The 20,686-nt window shown below is 32.4% G+C and overlaps 1 protein-coding gene across 5 annotated transcripts in view; it reads right to left on the bottom strand.

Annotated features, from left to right (window-relative positions):
- SMAP1 (small ArfGAP 1) overlaps positions 1 to 20,686 on the bottom strand; it is a 187,139-nt gene that overhangs the window by 47,761 nt on the left and 118,692 nt on the right. For 3 of the 5 annotated variants that reach the window (XM_074310560.1, XM_074310562.1, XM_074310561.1), the window contains exons 5-6: positions 14,635 to 14,709; positions 9,862 to 9,942 (exon numbers count right to left, since the gene is read on the bottom strand). In XM_074310560.1, coding sequence (XP_074166661.1) covers positions 9,862 to 9,942; positions 14,635 to 14,709 — 156 coding nt within the window. The remainder of the gene's footprint in view (positions 1 to 9,861; positions 9,943 to 14,634; positions 14,710 to 20,686) is intronic. The other 2 variants (XM_074310563.1, XM_074310565.1) reach the window with 1 other exon arrangement.

Consider the following 20,686-nt stretch of genomic DNA (forward strand, 5'->3'; position numbering starts at 1 on the left):
AATAATAGTACCTGTTAAAATGTGGCTAAGAAATTAGGAGAGAGGTCAGCATATCCTTTAAAAGGAACCCAATGAAAATATTGGCATTAATGTGGTACTGAATGCCTAGACCAACCTACAAAAAAGTGGCAATGCCAATGAGACTTACTAATAAAAAGGTCAGACCACAAAAAAAAAAAAAATCTTATCCAACTTTAACCTTGTTTCATCACAGAAACTAAGGACTGGAATAGATCTCAGAATTTATCTAGAGCATTCTGGAACTAAAAATGAATTCCGAACACAACAATGATAATCAAGCAACTAACAAACATTTATCAAAATATTTGCCATCTGCCAGGCATTATGCTGAGAACTTGGATTATAAAGACCAAAAAATAAATAAATGAATGAATGAATGAATGGATGGATGATTGAATAAATAAATGAGTAGAAAAGTAAATAAATAAATAAAAACTTTCTCTTAAGAAACTTACATTCTAGTGGTGTTAAATATAGAACATAACACACACAAATCAAATCCAAAGTAGTTTTGCATTAACAGCTGAGGACACAAGAAAGGTTTTATGTAGAAAGTAAAGCTTGAGCTGAATGCTGAAAATCTTAAAAGAAACCAAGGATTCTAAGAGGCAAAAATGAGTTGTAAATGCATGCCAGGAAAGGACAACCTGTGCAAAGTAAGAGAGATGGGGAATGGAGTGTCACATAAGCATTTAAATCAGTACTATGTAAGAAAACTGAAAAGGACCAGATAGCAAAGTAGTTTAAAGGTCAAACAAAATTTTTTTGTTTGTTCCTAAAAGCAAAAGAGAGTCACTTGAATTTACTGAGTGTGGAGTGACCTGATCAAACTACAGTTTTAAAAAAATTACTTTGGAAGGAATATAGATCAAAATAGGAAGACCCAAGGCAGTTATTGCAATAGTTCAGTAAATTTGTAAAGAGAACCTACCTAATTTAGAATGGTCACTGTGTAAATGGAGAGAGACTGTTGACTCTTACTATTCAAAATGGCTATTTGTCTCTTCTTCAAAGACCATATTCAAATTTCCTAGCAATACCTTTGGATCAACTGTCCTGGCCATTTAGATAGAATTTCAGCTATATTTAGGAGAATGCCCCCCTCTTCCTTCAAAATGCAGCTCAAATACTATGTTTTACAGAAAATACTTCCTAGTCCTTAAATCTGTTATTGTCCTCTCTCCTCTACCAACCAGGATATAATTATTATGGATAAGTAAGTTTATTCTTACATAGATATATATTGTTTCCCCTTGTGTAATGTAAACTCCTTAAGAATACAAATTGTTTCTATTTATTTATAAATGCAGTGCCATCATATAACACTCTTTAATAAAATACTTGTTGATTAAAAAGGAAACCAAAGAGAATCTAGTAATGTATTCTTACTGTCTTGACTCAATTTAATAAGCATTTCTACAAATAAGGAACAATAAGATGAGAGGACACAAAGAAAAAACAAAAACATTCTTCCCTTTAGGAACTTAACATCTACTGGATATGTATAATTTTTAAAAATAAATCATAAAATATGCAATTATGTGTGTAATATATGCACAACATAAGATATTTTACAAATTACAATATATGGCTTATGAGAGCTCATGTCAGAACCAGCATTCTTGAAATGTGATGACCTGGATTCAAGTCTAGGTTCTAACAATACTAGCTTTGGGACCCTGGCATGGCATGTAACCTCTCAAGGCTCTTGGAAACTCTCCAAGACTAAAAGGTCACAGAAGACATCTACTGACATTGTTAGAGTACTAATTTCCTAACCAGAGACTTCCTATACCAATAAAATCAAAGGTCCAGTTCCTCTCTCCTATCAATAGTAGTAGGTTCAAGTAGAATCATGATTGTTTTTAGAGCCTTCAGAGCTATTTCTTTTGTTCTGGTTTTCTTCTGTCACTGTGGCTTAAGAATTGGTTAGTGGAAAAAGGAAAGGAAAAAGGAAATGACTTAAGAGTCATTTGATTTATGTCTTGATGTTAGATTACAACATTCCAATGATTTTATATTATTAAAACATGCTTTATTTTCAGTTCATTATTTTTCAGACTTCTAGGAAGTAAGTGGAGAGATTAAATTTATTCCTAATTCATATTGGTTATGTTAATTGCTCACTATTACTACTTTAGACATACAGACCTTTTGTGAATACCATTTAAAAATCTACTTTTTCAACCTTCATTACCATAGGTCAATTCACTATCTCACCATTACTAGTAAAGTAAATTAATTCTCCTTTTAAAAAGTTTAAATGTCACATTTTAAAATAATCTTTGAAACTGCATGATTACTGGATAAAAAACTGTCACTCAAAGAGATATGGAACATTTGACTAAATGTTAGCATACAAATATATGTCATGCTTCTTGCCCTTCAAAATTTCTATTCAAATTAAAAATATATTTTAATAAAACTTAAGCAATAAAGAAATAGTAAAGCTGATTTATAAAGTTAAAATATTGTATGGTTTCAACATACTTTAGATTTCATAATAATTTTATTCATACTATTATAAACCCCAGGTTGTCAAATATATTAAATAACATAAAATTATTTAGATGTTTAGATTATAATGTGATAGAAATTCTACCACCTCAACACCCAATGTATTCTGTGAAGAAGTAGATATATTTACAGTTAGAGTAAGACTTAGGTTCAAATCCTTGTCTATCCCTTGCTATCTGTGTGACCTTGAGCAATTATATAACCTCTCTGAGCCCTTATCTGTAAAATATTTTGGTTTGGATTATGTGACCTCTAAAGCTCCTTGCATTTCCAACTCTGTGAACTTATTAACTGATCTGAAAAAGTTGAATATAATCCTACAGGAAAAAAAAAATGAACTTTTTAACAAAATTTAATTACTTCTAAATGTTCCCACAGAGAAAACAAGAACTGAGTAGAATCTAATAAAGAGCAAATATCCAAAACAAAAGAAGTTTTTAACAAGCTAAATGAGTATGAGGAGCTGAAGAGGGCCAAAAATTCTGTACTTATTTCTGGAAAAGAGAAAACAGATGACTTTTGATTACTATTCTTAGAAAGGGTTAAGTGGAAGTGGAAAGAAACTGAGAACTTATTATTTCTTATATCTGAGATACTATAATTGCATATCATTTAAATACATGTAAGTGTTTAAGGCAACTAGGTGAGGTGGCACATCGGATTTATTATCAGGCCTGGAATCAAAATACAGACTAATCTCAGTTCAAATTCTCAACTCAAACACTTAATAGCTATGTGGCCCTAAACAAGTCACTTAACCCTGTTTGCCTCAATATCCTAATCTGAAAAATGAGCTATTGAAAGAAATGGCAGACCACTCCAATATTTTTGCCAAGAAAACTTCAAATACAATCACCAAGTATCAGATACAAATGAAAAACAACAAAAATGGTTCAAAGTTTCAGGAACTGCAAACTTATCTGGATTATACAAGAGAAGTTTCAAAAATATACAAAGATTACAGGGGGTATTATATATGACAGTTAACAAGGCTGTTTATCCTATAATCCTACTGTCATTAGCCATAGTATCCATTCAAAAAATATTTAAAAAGTAAAGAATTATGCTAGAAATGGAGAAATAAAAAGAATTTAAAATGTGGTCAAAGATCTCAAACACTCTAGTTAAGGAATAAAAGGAACATATGGAAAGATTTTTTTGAAAATACAAGGGAGATAAGTTATGTCAAGGTAGATAGACACTTAATTGCTCTGATGAAGTTGGGGAAGGCCACCAAAAAAGAGATAATAGTTAAACCAGCTTTTGTGAGTTACATCTAGGAATATTTGGGGGCAGGTAGGTGGCATAGGAAGTAAATCCTCTCTCTCATCCTCATCCTTGCAACTATGCAAGATAGACAGTCAGACAGACAGACACATAGATAGATAGATAGATAGATAGATAGATAGATAGATAGATAGATAGATAGATAGGAACTTCCGAGAATAAATAATTCAACAATCTTATGTTATAAAATTATGTTATTACCTTATCTTATAAGATTGTTGAATTATTTATTCTTATACAATTGGAAATTCCTCACTAGAACTTTGGATTCTACTCCTGGTTCTCTAAACACTGAGAGGTGGGCTCCACAGAACATTCAACAGTCTCCCTGCCTTCATCTCCATTTCCCAAACCACCCCCATACCCCTAGTAAATGTCTATGTACTATTTACCTCCATTAAAGTGTAACGAGGGTAAGGATTATCTTGTTTATATGGATTTGTATCACCAGAGTTTAGTATAATATCTGTAAGCATTTAATAAATGCTTTAGTTCAAAAATGAAAGGTGTTTTTAGGTATATTTAAAAAAAAACACTAAACTCGTGACCTTAAATTTCAAGCTTATTTCTCTTACTCATTCCTATATTTACTTAAAAAAAAAAAAAAAGTTTCTCTTAAAGTTTTTCTTAGTCGCACTTAAGTTAAAAAATATATATATTTCCAAAAAACTTTTTGTTCCTATAATCAAAAAGGAACTCTATGACTCAAATACAGGTCACACAGAAAGGTTACTTTTCATTCTTCTAACAATTCCCAGCCCAATGCTTTGAATGTTGTATCACAGCCAAGGTCACAGCATTGTCTTCCCACAAAAGAATCCATCTGCTTCTATACTAATGATTAGAATGTCAATTTACTACAAAATTCTGTTGTAACAAATTATATTCGGAGTCCAAGTAACATTCATTCTCCTTCATATAACTGTACAGAATTAATATTTTTTTTTTTTGTCATCAAGGTATAAACTAAACTATTCTTAACATCAAGGTGTGTCATTCCACATAGGAAAAGAAGGCTAATCCCTCACTGCTTTTATAGTCCTTTTTCAAAGTATGGCCTTACATAAATTCCAGTACCAAAATACAAAAAAATTCAACAATGAAATCCCCATGAATATTAGCAAGTAATTTACATTCTGAAAAGGCTTATGACAAGGTGTATTAAAAATACTTAATTATCTTATGATTGGGAGGATAAGAGAAAATTAAAGGCAAAAATAACAGGGCACTATCGAGGCAAAAAAGTATAAACAGGAGAGTTACTTAGAGATTTAACATTTTTATAAATCATTTGAAAGAGATACACAGTAAAGTCTCCAAGTTTTCATATCGGATAAGCCCTTACATATGATGAGTTACTGAGTTGATAGGGATAAACTGCAGGGAAATTTGGAGAGGCATTGTGAATAGGGAGAGAAATGGGAGATGAGTTTTTTATTGTGGGCAACTTTTTTTTTTTTAATAGCTTTTTGTTTACAAAACATATGCATGGGTAATTTTTCAACACTGACTCTTGAAAAACTTTCTGTTCCAACTTTTCCCCTCCTTCCCCCAGATGACAGATAGTCCAATACATGTTAAATATGTTAAAGTATATTAATATATATATATATATATATATATATCCAATATATGTATACATATTTATAGTTATTTTGCTGCACAAGAAAACTAGGATCTAGAAAGAAAGGGAAAAAAATCTGAGAAGGAAAACAAAAATGCAAGCAAAAAACAACAGAAAAAGTGGAAATGCTATGTTGTGGTCTACAGTCATTTGTAGACAACTCTTAAGGTAAGAGATTTAAGAGGAAAAAAATAATCCAAACTATGCTTTTTAAAATGACAGGCTCTGTCTGAGCTATCAATTGAATCTATCAATTACTTTATAAACTGTTCCCTAATGACTTCCGAAAACAAAAATGTTGAGCATCATAAGAAGGATATTTAAAAAGAAAAGAACAACAACATCCTACTTTTACTCAAAGGCACTGAATTATGTACAGTTTTGAGGATTATTTCTCTTTCCAAGGGGAAAGGGGAAAAGGAATAGGGTTCTAAGATTATATATTTAAAACAGAGAGCAACCTTAGAGGTCATCTAACCCAACAATCTCATTTTAAAGAAGTAACTGAAGTAGAGATGAATGTTTGTAGTTTTTCCAGGGTCTCATGAATAGTAAAGAGAAGAAATGAAATTTGAATCTAGATACTCTAGTTCCAAATCAAGACCTGATGAAGAATTCAAAGAAAGTAATTAAATTGACAGAGAAATGAGTGGGCTTCCCATATGAAGCTTTGCTAAAAAACCATTCAGATACTCAATCTGGAAAGACATTCATTGACCATGAACTTACTTATCAAATCTTAAAATGCCAAAATGCCTTCAAACTCCAATCAGGCAGTCCTTTACAGTGAATGAGAGATTTTACAATACACAGGATTAATACCTAGTGGTTCTTGAGATGACTAAGTTCAGAGGGAGAAAACTTTAATTTAATAAATATACAGAATGTAAACAAGCAGTTTTAAAGAGGAAGCAATCATTTAAGTGAACCTCATTTGCTGCCTGAATTTTAAAACCATGGAATGGTTCTTTAGTTCTTTATTCTTGAAAACTTATGCACAAAAAAAAACTTCCCAAACCATATAAATTAATCCATCACAGATGAAAAGCTTCGGTCTCTCTCCCCACTTTTTCACTAGCCAACAAAGATGCTCAGATTCCTCTTAATCTCTCTTGGTTAGCATATTATATATAGCTTGCTCCATCTTAATAACCACTTTTCTCTCCACACTTGCTCTTGTAACCAGCATTTGTTCCCCATTATTCAACTAAAACATTTCCAACTAAGATCAAGATCAGCAATGCCTTGCTAAACACTAAATTCTTCTTTATTCTCCCTGACCTTGCTGAACTAGGCACCAGTGATCTACCTCTTCCTTTATATACTTTATTCCTTTTGCTTACATAATATTAGAATATACTATGCTCGTTCACCTGTTAACTTCTCATTCTGTCTCCTGTGCTAAATCCCATGATTTGTCTTCTGCCCTCCTGCTGTCTTTCTGCTTTGCTGTTTTCTTCCTCTGCTGTTTATCCCTTAGTGATCTCATTAATATAACAGTTTCAACAATCAACACTACAATGATAACTTTCCAAATCAATGTTTCTAATTCTGACTTCTTTCAGAAGCTCTGGTTTTTAAATTCAACTGCTTGTTTGATTTGTCCACCCAGAAGATCTCTCAAATACAAAAGTTCTAAAATCATTCTCATCATCTTCCCTTCTAAATTGTCCTCCTGATATCCTTCTCTGCTAAAGGAAACATCAAATGAGATGATGTATGTAAACATTCAAGTGATCTTACTCTCTGAATCAATCAAATTCAAAATATCATGGTCATCTTCAACTTCTTTCTTTTTCCCATACCACATCCAATCCACCCCATAGTCCTGATAAAGTTTCCTTCTACAATGTATCACTTTTCATTCTCAATGATACTACCCCAATTTAGGTCTTTTTGACCACATATATAGATTATGAGAATAGCCTCATAAATGAAGAGACAATTTTCTCTCTTGAGTGGGAGAATGAGAATGGTTTTTCTGCTTTTATTATATTCTCTCTCCAATTCATTGACCACCAGATAAATTCTAAAGCATAACTTTGAACCCATGACCACTCTATTTAGTAACTTTCAAAAGTTTCTAAATGTCCACTAAAGTACAAGTTCCTAAGATTACTATCCAAATCCTTCCATAATATGATTAGCCATCTTACAAATATCTTATAATATAACAGATCAAAGCAATACTGCCTGAACAAACCTTGTCCTTTTCTTAATATAGATACTCAACCATGACCTTCCCTCTACTTGAAATGCTTTCCTTTCCCTATTTTGACCAACGTCATCTTTAGAAGTCCAGGTGAGCAACTTTATAAAGGCCTTCATCTACATAAGCACTTGTCCCAACTTTCATCCTAGCAGCAAACCATCAGAAAACATTTTACTTACACACACACACACATCCACCACTATAAAACAGCAGTAACATAACAAAGCATGAGACTTCACAAAGACACTCCAATAAACTATATTTTGTAGTCGGGCAGATTAAATCTACTAATGTCCTAATACTTAAATTCTGTCTAAAGATCATAACATATTAATCTAGTTTTAGTTTTACTAGTTTTTCTATCCCATGTATCCAGTCTCTCAGCCTTAAGTTTAAATAAATTATATTGCTACACCTTCTCTCAGAAACTCATTCTGCACAGCAAAGGGAGAAGAACCTAAAAGTCCTAACGATGAAGCAACAAGGTGGATGACAAAGCCCAAGAGTCCTAAGGTAGCTAAGTGTAACAGATACCAGTGTATAAAAGCATAGTAGATGTTAAGTGTATTGGCCTTTAGGAGAAAATACAGAACAGATGGTCTCCTATATTCCTGGGAAGAATAGATGTTCACACCCCCATCATTTAAATCCTGTGAATAGTCAAGTAGAAAAGGGGTAGTACAACTTCTGTTGTGGGCAGTCCTAGATGGCTTCTGAGATGATTTGAGACTGGGGAAGGAGATAAAGGGAGGAACATGAAGAAGAAAAACAAAGGAAAAAGGCACTAAACTGTTCCAGACATTCCTGCTTCTACAACTACTCTTTATTCTAATTAATTGATTCATGTAGTTTTGTACTCCCTAATAAAGGCATTCCTCAAGAATTTACCCTCATTCTCTCTCTCTCTCTTAACTCATCAAGCTTCCTTCCCTTGAGAATTTCATTCATTATGATGGGTTCAATTATCACCCTTCTAAGCAGATTACTATACCTATATCTGTAATCTGGACATTTCCTTTTTAGAAAAGAGACACATATTTGCAAGACATTTCTACTAAGATGAATTATTAACACTTCAAACTCAATGTATCCAAAATCAAACTTATTTTTCCCCAAACCTGCTCTTTTTTCCCCAACTATTTTTGTGTGAATCACCAAGATTCATCTAGTCTCCCAAATTGATAACCTTGGGACTATTATTGATGCATTTTCCTTTATCATCAGTCATAATTAATCTATTAGTGCCTATCAAATTCATATTTGAATCTCTTAGAGCCATCCTTAGTTTTCTAGCCTCACTCTCATCCTCCTTACTTCCCCCTCTCCCGAAAGAAATCCTTAACCTCTAACCAGACCACAGCAACAGAATGCTAACAGGTATTCCTGCTTCCTTTCCTAATACAGCCTTTCATGGGGCTTCATAGCATGGCCAGAATAATCTTTTGAATTCATATAGGGCCACATCATCACTAGTCTATCTTAAATATGCTCCATATTCTCCCCTTTACTGCTTCTGCCCAATTTTTTTCATTATCCTTAGAAGATCCTCCCCTTGTATTCTTGAGTTGATATTTATTTTTTAAAGCTCAGCTCAATTGTCACCTCTTCCATGAAGACTTCCCTGTTATTACAAATATTTAGGGCCCTTCATTTTCAGACTTTATATAGTAGTACTTTGTTTTAAAACTCCTTAATGAATTTCTCACATAATACTATTATATTAGTTATACAAACTAGACTAAAACTCTATTCTGATTAGAATGGTGCCTTATCTAAGTTTCATGTCACTCCCATATCTTGTATATATAAATATGTAATAAATATTTGTTGAATGAATAAATCTCCAAGGACCCTTTCCTGATCATCCCAGCAAAAAGTATTATTTCTCTTTCTTCTAAATTTATATAGTACTTTATTTCTACCTCTTTTATTATTTTTCAATTATTGACTTATCTTTTGTGTACATATCTTACCTCAAATACAAAACTATAAACTCCTTTAGAATAGGTGCAATATCTTATACATACATTTTTCTTCTTCCACTCCTCTAGCCCATCATGTCTACCTAGCAAAGACTCTTGTATGTAGCAGACACTGGGTAGCCATTTGTAAATTTAATAAATAGTCATATATTTAGAAGATCACTTCTAAATACACAAGAATTCCTTATTTTCTTTTCTAAAAATAAGGAAAGTTTTACCTTTTCAGCTGAAATGGGTTTTGAAGGCTTTTCTGGCTCCTTCTCTTTCTTTTTCTCTTCTTTTTTTTTCTCCTTTTCTTTCTTTAAAAAAAAAAAAATAAGGAAACGTCAATGGTAAATCATCAAAATAAAACACATGGTCAGAAATAGCCAATGTTAAGATTATTTTTCTTAACTGTACTTTTTTTGTTACTAGAGGGGGTTTGTTGGGAGTGGGATTTAGACAAAGCATTTTGTAAGTGCAAAGTATGATATAAATAAGCTATCATCATAATTATACATGAGAGGTGATGGAGTAGATAGAATGCTGGACCTGGAATCAGGAAGACTCCTCTACCTGAATTCAAATGTCACCTCAGATACTAGCTGTGTGACCCTGGACAAGTCACTGTGTCTCAGTTCCTCATTGTAAAATGAGCTGGAGAAGGAAATGGCAAGCAACCCTATTTTTTCTTTGCTAAAACAATCCCAATGGGGTCATGAAGAGTAGGATACAAATGAAAAATGACTAAAAAGCAAAAATGATTCTAAAAACTTAGATGATTCTCTAAATAAAAAAAAAGCAACAGAATACTTAAGCAACAGTCAGTATTATTTCCTTTCACTTGATAGATTATATCTATATTACACAAAGCAAAGAAACACATCTCCTACCAAAAAGTTGAAGGAAAGAGTAAGATATCTATGTTTTATTTGAAAAGCTATTCCTCTAATTCCTAAAAACATATTTAGGCTCAACTGGACTACTTCCTAAAAGCAAGTAATGGTTTTAGTTTTTAATAAGATAAGGAAATGAAATTAGCAAACAGAACAAATAATAGATTTAGCAAGAATGAGATATATAAATATAGCAAAGGGAAAAAATGTATTAATTTTATATTTGAGAAAATGAAACTATGTATCTAAACTGGGATTCAGAACACTATTCTTTTAAATAAACTCCAATATTACATGTTTAAAATGACAAATAAAACCTATAGTTCCCAACAGTGTTCCAAAATTCTCTCTGCAGGAAAAGTTCTAGTATTTGTTCCTATAGAAAGCAATATTATAAATGTCCCCAAATTTGTACTATACCACATGTAGAGTTTATATATGTACATATAGATAGTGTCTTTTTAAGGACAAATTTTAAAATCTTTAAAAAGTATTTTATTTTTCCAAATACATGTAAAGATAGTTTTCAACATCATTTTTGTAAAATGTTGTGTCAAAGTTTTTCTCCCTCCTTCCCCAAGACAGCAAGCAATCTGTTACAAATTAAATATATGCAAGTCTTTTAAACACATCTCCATAATCTGTCATGTTACACAAGAAAAACCAGACTAAAACGGGGGGGGAGGGGGGGGACCAACAGAAAGAAAAGCAAACATAAAAAGGTGAAAATATTATGCTTTGATTCACATTCAGTCTCCAAAGATCTGTCTCTGAATGCAAATGGCATTTTCCATCCCAAATCGATTGGAACTGCCTTGAATCATCACATTGTTGAGAAGAGCCAAGTCCATTACACTTGATCATCACATAATCTTCTTCTTACTATGTACAATGTCCTCTTGGTTCTGCTCACCTCACTCAGCATCAATTCATGTAAATCTTTCCAGGGTTTTCTGAAATCAGTCTGCTCACCATTTCTTATTAAAAAATAATTCTGGGTTCAGAAATAATAAGGCAGAGTATCCCAGAAGCAGCATTCCAGTTTGTTTTTAGAATATTATCCAGACAAGGATAGTATATTTATATCCTACTATTCTTCTTTCAAGACTTTCATGTCCAATAACTTTATGCTAATTTGAGCCCACAACTAAAGCACCCCAGGTTGGGCCTATCCTATCCTATAAAACACTCAAAATGCAAGTAGAATTAGAAAAAATAAAACAAACATTCCACTTGATGCTCTCTAGCTTAACAATATCCTTCCTGAAATGGGGAGACCAACAATGAATAACTTGCTTTAGATTTGATTAGATAAAGGCAGAGAAGAGAATGCTTCACTGACCCTAGACATGATGCCCCTTTCTGGAAGCTAAGAGTACATTCCCTTTGATTTTGTGGCCATTTATCTGTAGCCCTAGTCATATGCATGAGTAAAAACAAAATTAGTAACTATAGCTGGAATTTCACAGTAAAAAAAATTATATATATAAAACTACAATGGGTATAGTCCAGACAAGGAAAAAGCCTCCACACAGGCAGGGAGGCAACTTCTCTGCATTTACAATCTTAGTGCTTTCTATAGCAAAGGTGTCAAATATGCAGTTTGCAAGATGGCCTGGAACTAGATCAAAATGTAATTGGAAAATATTTAACAAAATAAATAAAAATACAATAGAACATAGGTAATATGTGGCTTTTTTGGTCATTTCTGTGAGTTTGACACTACTGACCTGGAGACCTGACAGGTCAGTGACTTATTCAGTCCTTTCCAATCTATTCTTTCCTACTCTTCATGACCCTACTTGGGGGTGAGGTCACTGACTTGCCCAGACACATATAAACAGCATGTTAGAAGGAACACTCAATCATGAGTGTTCCTGGCTTCAAGGCTGGCTCTCCACTATTATTGATGATAATAATAAATATTTACATAATGATCACTATGTGCCAAGCACTATACCATGCTTCATGACTATTATCTCATTTGATCTTCATAGCAAACCCCATTTACAGGTGATAAAACTGAGGCAAACAGGTTTTAAGTGACATGCTCAGTCGAGTATCAGTATATAAGGCTAGATTATACAATATTGCCTCTGCTGCATTTTCCCTGATTTACCAATGCCAAAAGTAAATTATTTTTTTCAGTTGACAGCCTCAGGCTTGTTTTGTCATACAAACTACTCTCTACTGCCCCTTCAGATTGGAATTGTTCTAGAATAAGAATCTTTTAGAATTCAGATTTAATTATATTTTTAACAATTTCCCAGCCTTATATCCCCTGAAAATCACTAAGCAAGTCACTTACAAATTTCTCCAAGTCTTTAATAAAAATGTTAAACAACATTGGGGCCAAGCACAGATGCCTGAAGCATTTCACAAGGTTCTTACAAGATGACAACAAACCCTTTGTGTTGGATCCAAATCACAGATCTGTGTATAATATCACCTAACCCATATCACTGCCATGTTGTTCCTTAAAACATCAAAAAGACTTTAACTGATGCTTTGCTAAAATTTGGTTCAGTGTTTGCAACTTTTCTTTATTACCAGTCAAGAAAACCTACTTAAAAAAAAAATTATCTTTCCTTAATGAAGTCATGCTGATTCTTTATGTTTACCACTTCTTTTTTCTGAATATTCACAATCATCCCTTTAACAATATATTCTAAAATTTCTCCAAGTCACAGAAGTTGTTCTATAACTTGCAAATAATATTGCCTTCTTTTTGACATTGAGACAGCTAGCTAGGAGACTCAGTGGATGCAACACCACCCTGAGATCAGGAGGTACTGGGTTCAAATCTAGTCTCACACATTTGAACATCTGAGCTGTGTGACCCTGGGCACATGTCACTTAACCCTGACTGCCTCACCAAAAACAAATAAATCCAGGTTTTACCATTACTCATAATCTGTGGTACTCCATGATCTTACAAAGATTGCTGAGGGTAGATGGTAGCAGAGAAAAAAAAGAGGAAGAGAGGGAAGGAGAGGAGGGAGAGGGAATGGACATGAGGATAGGGTATGTCTAGAATAGGGAGTCTTTCACCAAACAAAGCTGAACTCCCCAAAACAAACACTTTGTTGGAATACCTCAATTAGATAGTATAATAGTAAAATGGAAAATTCAAGCAGTGCGGAGAAAATGTTTCTTGAATACATGAAAGCAAAGAGGGTCATACTGTGTAGCCAGATAGAATATTGCTGGAAGTCTACCCCAAGAATAATTCTCTTAACCTTCTCTTTTCTTCCCACAACTTTTCTCTCTTCTTCCCACAACTTTTCTCTCTTCTTGATTTATGAAGTCATAGATTCTTCAAAAGCTATGTTATTTTCATATGGGTCCAATAAGAATAGGTACTCTGGAGGTAACAAAAGGCAGCTTTTTGTACAAAGGTTATTTTCCAAATTGCATATATTAAAACAACAAATATTTATTAAATATTTTCTATGGACTGGGAATAGAATATAATAAAGTGACTCCTAATAATCAGAATTTTATGTACTACTAAGTATGTCAAGATTAGTTCTGAATAGTTATTTCAAAATATTTAACTTCAGAAAGATCATAAGTTGTATCTAGTCTATCAAAATTCCTTAAGATTGCTTTTATAATACTAAAATTCTTTACTGAAAACAAAAATGTTTATTATTCCATAACTCCCATGATGTGCATTAATGTAAAATTTTAAATTTGATCCAGTCAACTTTCTTAATGATAAAATATATATTTAACATTTCTGACCAATATTTATAGACATAAAACCTTTAAAAGAAAATTCAAAGATAATTTAGCTGGAGAACTCACTAAAAACATGTGAACTCAAAAGCAATTAAATGGAAATTCCTTTAAAAAATTGAAAAAATATAAATACATAAAACAATAGCTTTTAAAAAGGTATGGATTAAGGTTTTGACCCCACACAGAGATCCAGTCTAGAAAAAAGAAACGTGTTGCACTTTACATTTTGGGAACTCAGGGAAGTATAATCAAGTATGTGAAATCCTACCCAAAATACATCTCTATTATAATAAGGGAGGAAAGAGGACTTACAAATAAGTACTTTAAAATACAATCTGTTATTGCTTTTTGTTTTTAAACAAAATTAGATACCTCTGATTTATTTTTCTCAGCAGCAGCTTGCAGAGGAGAAGACACCAAAGGCTGAAGAACATCAGAAGAGGAAATCTGTATATAACAGATGAAAAAGAAAAGGAGGAAAGCAAAGAAGGTAATCAGAATTGACAGAGAAAGCAAAGAAATACAATTTCATGTATTTCTAAGAAAGAGAAGTAGTATGAGTCAAGTTAACAATGGAAGAACAAAGCAGCAAACAAAAGCATAAAATTAGCTTTTAACATTTTTCTGGTAGCATTTTTTAAAGTAAAAGGATCTATCAAATAAGATCTATCAAATGATTTATATTGAAATTCACTGGGATATAAGTAAAAAGGTACTTGGATAAGATTATACTACAAATGTGAGAAAAATAATTAAGTTTGTTTCACTGTTCATTTTAATCAATTCAAATGCTAAAATATTAATGATCTTAAGTATGAAGGCACATTGTCCCATGTGGCAGGAGAGAGAAGACAGTTTTTATTTGTATTCATGGTAACATTTTTAAGAATGAGAAATGAGAGGAAAATCTGGAATGGTAAAAGATTTAATTATAATTTTGATCAACTATTTAAAAGAATAGGGGAAAAACAGAAAAAGTGGGCTAATATATATCTATTATATAGATAATCTGAGTAATAGACAGCCAGACTTATTATAAAGCTATTTATACATCTCCTTCTCTGAGACCAGCATGTACAACCACTATTTCCAGTGTCATACTCACTGAATTACCCAAAGGCATTATGAGACATTTATATACGCAACAGAGGCAATTTACACATGAAAATGGGTTTCATCTAAAAGCATTTTCACACATCTTCCCACCCAATTTCTACATGCGTAGTTGATCACTTTAATGGAAGCATTATCTTCCTGCTCTCTTTACTGCCAAAATATAACTGAAATACGTTCACAAAAAGTGTAGTAGATCTTCAGAGCCATAAAACTGACAATTCTGTGCTGCCCTATCATATCAATAGTGCCTACAAGGAATTTTTAAAAAATAAATGGTGCTATTACAGATAGGTCATTATGTAGTGTCAAAATAACATTACTTAAATGACAAGTATTCAGCCAATCCTCCTGGTTATTACGTTAGCTTTGACATTAATTCTGAAACCATAACTAAAGACAATAGACTTTAGAAGGTCTTTTTTATTCCCTGTAGATTACTGTACACTTATATAAGAACAAGTCTAAATGGCCTTGTTATATATCATACAAACTAGTTATGTAGAGTTTACTAAAAGAAATTATGCTTATTATAAAAATACAAAACAAAAAACTTTGGATCTTGAACTGGAAAAATCAAACTACATTTCAAACTAAAATTTTGATTGGTAATAGTTTATTCTAACCAGGATTTCACTCTTACAATTTTACATGCAAATTACATTAGATCTAGAAGAATACATAATGAAATTATCTCAGATAACAATGTCTTTTTTTTTTATCCTTCCAATAGCTGTGACATATGTCAGAGAGAGCATGATAAAGTGGACATAAAAAGTTATAACAGATCTAAATTGCAATTCTGCCTCTGATAATTAATTACTACTGGTGCTACTATAGGCTTTCCTTTTCTATAAAATGAAATAATACTATTTATTCTCCAGGGAGAAACAAGTGAGATAATGTCATTTTGCAAACCTTAAATCATTTTAAAATACCAACTATTATTATTTTATCACCGATAAGACAAAATGAGCATAACTTCCAAGGTAGAGAAGTAAGAAAAGTTATATAAAAGTCTGACGATCCTAGAAAACAAATAAGAATCTCATAAAAACAAAAAACAATTTAAGTTGAGTGCAATTTTTTTATTTGCAAAACAAAGGAAATATGCAGTGTTCCTTTCTGTAACTTGCAAACTAAAAATTTTATTCAATAAATCTAAATAACAAAACAAAAAGTATATTCGTTTTACATTACGTATAGCTAAGAAAAAGACAAACCTGGGAGAGATAAGAAGTCTAGAAACCAACAACTAAACACAAAAGGAAATAAAAGGAGAAGATAAGAAATACAGGGGAAGAGAAAAATAAGAGAAAAATGAAAGAAGAATTTGGTGGGGGAGGTAGGGAGTGGGATGGAGAAATGGAGAAGACAATAAGGAGGATACCATAGAAAGAAGCCCAAAGGTCACCAATTATTCTTTTTAAAAATGTGTGAGATGTATGTGACTACCTTCGATCTAGAGAAGGGGGTTGGGAGAAGGAGGGGAAAAGTTGGAACAGAAGGTTTTGCAAGGGTCAATGTTGAAAAATTACCTATGCAGTTTTGTATATAAAAAGCTATAATAAAAAAAAATTATTTAAAAAAAAGTATAAGAATTGCAATAGCTCTGAAACTCCTTTCTACAGTGTGAAATTTGTTGTCTTATACTTTTAAATTTATATTCTAGACTTGAATTTCAACTTATATGAGACCTGTAAATAACTAACATAACTCAAATTCAAATATGCTAAGAGAATGATAAGAAAATTCAGAGTTAGATCACTGGATCTCCCAGAGAGTTAAGCCTAGAGAAATACTGCTCATTCACAATAGCTTATCACAAAAGAAATAACACTTTGCCACACACAGAATAAGTGTGTCATATTGTATCTAACAATAATTAATCAAAACACCTCTCATAGCCAATTCCCTATAATGCATCCAATTTAATCAAATCCACAATATCATAGGTGCTAAAAATATGTTGAAAGGACCCTAAAATCATCTATTTGAACTTTCCTCATTATTTTCATGCCATGACTTCTCTATGTTTATCTCTATCTACTATCTTACTGCTATCTCTATCAAAAGGAAAATTGGACTTCATATCTGGATCCCAAGACTTTTATTGGGAAGTTTTGAAGCCTTATCTGGCCTGGATTCAAGCTTGCACAGAGCTTCTTTCCACCTCTTCACCTTTTTCACCTTTCTTTTAGGTAAGTCTTTCTCCATTTGAATTTAAGATTCTTGAGGGAAGGAACAATTTTGTTCTTTGTATTAGTACCTCCAGAGCTTGGCACATGGAAAATATTTAATGAATGTCATCTGTCTGACTATCAATCTACCAATCACTGGAAAAGACTTTAAAGGTCTGTGAATCTGCTAAAAGGTTAAACTGAAAAGCACCTAGATGACACAATGAATAGACCACTTACCCTGGAGTGAAAAGATGGTTCTGAATTCAAATTTGACCTTAGACACTTACTATGTGACTCACTTAACCCAAATGACTTGGGGGGGGGGGGGGGAATTGAATTAAGTCATAAACTATAAAGTAGTTTTGAGATCTCCTGCACTTTCATCAAACTGGGAAACCCTCAAAGTGCAACTATTCTAGTGCACTGCAATCTGAAGTCATTTTGCAGTTGTGTAAAAAAAAAAAAAGCCAAAGCTGTGAGAAATCTAGAGACTAGATTAGCAGTTAGGCTAATGCCTCCATCATAAGTTATCCATTTGACTATGGCTGTTTGTCTTGATAAACCAAGAAATAAAAAGAATATTCTTTAAAAAAAAAAAAAACACAATATTATAAGGCATCTAATCACTCTTTCATTTCCCTAAATTTTCTTTATTTTCAAGAACACTGATTAATCTCTGCTAGTAATGATCTGATATAAACTAATTCTCACCTATCCTAATAATCATCAATTTTAAATGTGTTTGATTTTTCAGGTAAAGAGTACAAGGGGAAGTGATTTTATTATCATTGTTCTAAAAGAAGTAAAAGTAGTCAAGTAAAAGAAGTAAAAGTTAAAAATAAAGGATCTACTTTTCTTTGAATTACTATTTATAAGTAGGAAAGGTCGTACTGAATATTATAATAAACTAATTTAAAAACTAATGATTGCCAGTTCCAAGAGAACCAGCTATACTCAGCGAAAAGAACTGTGGGAAATGAGTGTGGACCACAACATAGCATTTCCACTCCTTCTGTTATTATTTGCTTGCATTTTTATTTTCCTTCTCAGGTTATTTTTTACCTTATTTCTAAATTCGATTTTTTGCTTGTGCAGCAAGATAACTGTATAAATATGTATAGATATATTGTATTTAATATATATTGGTCTACCTACCACCTAGGGGAAGAGGTGAGAGGAAGGAGGGGAAAAGTTGGAACAGAAGGTTTTACAAGGGTCAATACTGAAAAATTACCCATGCATATAGTTCTAGATCAGGTACAGCTAGACCACCTTCATTTAATTTTTTTTTTCATTACTTCCCTTGAAATTCTCAACCTTTTGTTGTTACATATGAATTCTGTTGTTATTTTTTCTAGGTCATTAAAATAGTTTCTTGGAGTCTGATTGGTATAGCACTAAATAAATAAATTAGTTTAGGGAATATTGTCGACTTAATTATATTCGCTCTGCCTATCCAAGGGCACTCAATGTCTTTCCAATTATTTAAATGTGACTTTACTTTTGTAGCAAGTATTTCGTAATTTTGCTCATATAATTCCTGACTTTCCTTTGGTAGATATATTCCCAAATATTTTATACTATCGACAGTTATTTTGAATGGAATTTCTTTGTATCTTTTGCTGTTGGATTGTGTTGGCAATGTATAAAAATGCTGAGGATTTATGTGGATTAATTTTGTATCCTGGAACTTTGCTAAAATTCTGAATTATTTCTAATAGCTTTTTAGCAGAGTCTTTGGGGTTCTCTAAGTATACCATCATATCATCTGCAAAGAGTGATAGTTTGATTTCCTCATTTCCTACTCTAATTCCTTGAATCTCTTTCTCGGCTCATATTGCCAAGGCTAGCGTTTCTAGTACAATATTGAATAGTAATGGTGATAGTGGGCAACCTTGTTTCACTCCTGATCTTACAGGGAAAGGTTCCAGTTTATCGCCATTACATATGATGTTTAGTTTTAAATATATGCTCCTTATTATTTTAAGGAATAGTCCATTTATTCCTATAGTCTCAAACGTTTTTAGTAGGAATCGATGTTGGATTTTATCAAATGCTTTTTCTGCATCTATTGAGATGATCATATGGTTTTTATTAATTTGATTATTAATATGGTCAATTATACTAATAGTTTTCCTAATATTAAACCAGCCCTGCATTCCTGGTATAAATCCCACTTGGTCATAGTGTATTATCCTGGGGATGATTTTCTGAAGTCTTTTTGCTAATATCTTATTTAAGATTTTAGCATCAATGTTCATTAAGGAGATTGGTCTATAGTTTTCTTTCTCAGTTTTCAATCTACCTGGTTTAGGTATCAGTACCATGTCTGTGTCATAAAACGAATTTGGTAGGACTCCTTCAATCCCTATTTTTTCAAATAGTTTACATAGCATTGGAGTTAGTTGTTCTTTAAATGTTTGGTAGAATTCACAGGTAAATCCATCTGGTCCTGGGGATTTTTTCTTAGGGAGTTGGTTAATGCTTGTTCTATTTCTTTTTCTGAGATGGGACTATTTAGACTACTTACTTCTTCCTCCATTAATCTGGGCAAGCTATATTTTTGAAGATACTCTTCCATTTCATTTAAGTTATCGAATTGATTGGCATAAAGTTGAGCAGTAGCTCTTAACTACTGTGCTAATTTCCTCTTCATTAGTGGTGAGTTCTCCCTTTTCATTTTCAAGACTAACAATTTGCTTTTTCTCTTTCCTTTTTTAAATCAGGTTTAATAAGGGTTTAATCTATTTTCTGGTTCTTTCATAGAACCAACTCTTAGTTTTATTAATTAATTCAATAGTTTTTTTACTTTCAATTTTATTAATCTCACCTTTTATTTTTAGAATTTCAAGTTTCGTGTTTGTCTGGGGATTTTTAATTTGTTCCTTTTCTAGCAATTTTAGTTGTAAGCCCAATTCGTTGACCCTCTCTTTCTCTATTTTATGCAAGTAGGCCTCTAGAGATATAAAACTTCCCCTTATTACTGCTTTGGCTGTATCCCACACATTTTGGTATGATGTCTCATTATTGTCATTTTCTTGGGTGAAGTTATTAATTATGTCTATGATTTGCTGTTTTACCCAATCATTCTTTAGTATAAGATTATTTAGTTTCCAATTATTTTGGGG

The sequence above is a fragment of the Sminthopsis crassicaudata genome, chromosome 4 (genome assembly GCF_048593235.1).
Source record: "Sminthopsis crassicaudata isolate SCR6 chromosome 4, ASM4859323v1, whole genome shotgun sequence".
Classification (NCBI taxonomy): Eukaryota; Metazoa; Chordata; class Mammalia; order Dasyuromorphia; family Dasyuridae; genus Sminthopsis; species Sminthopsis crassicaudata.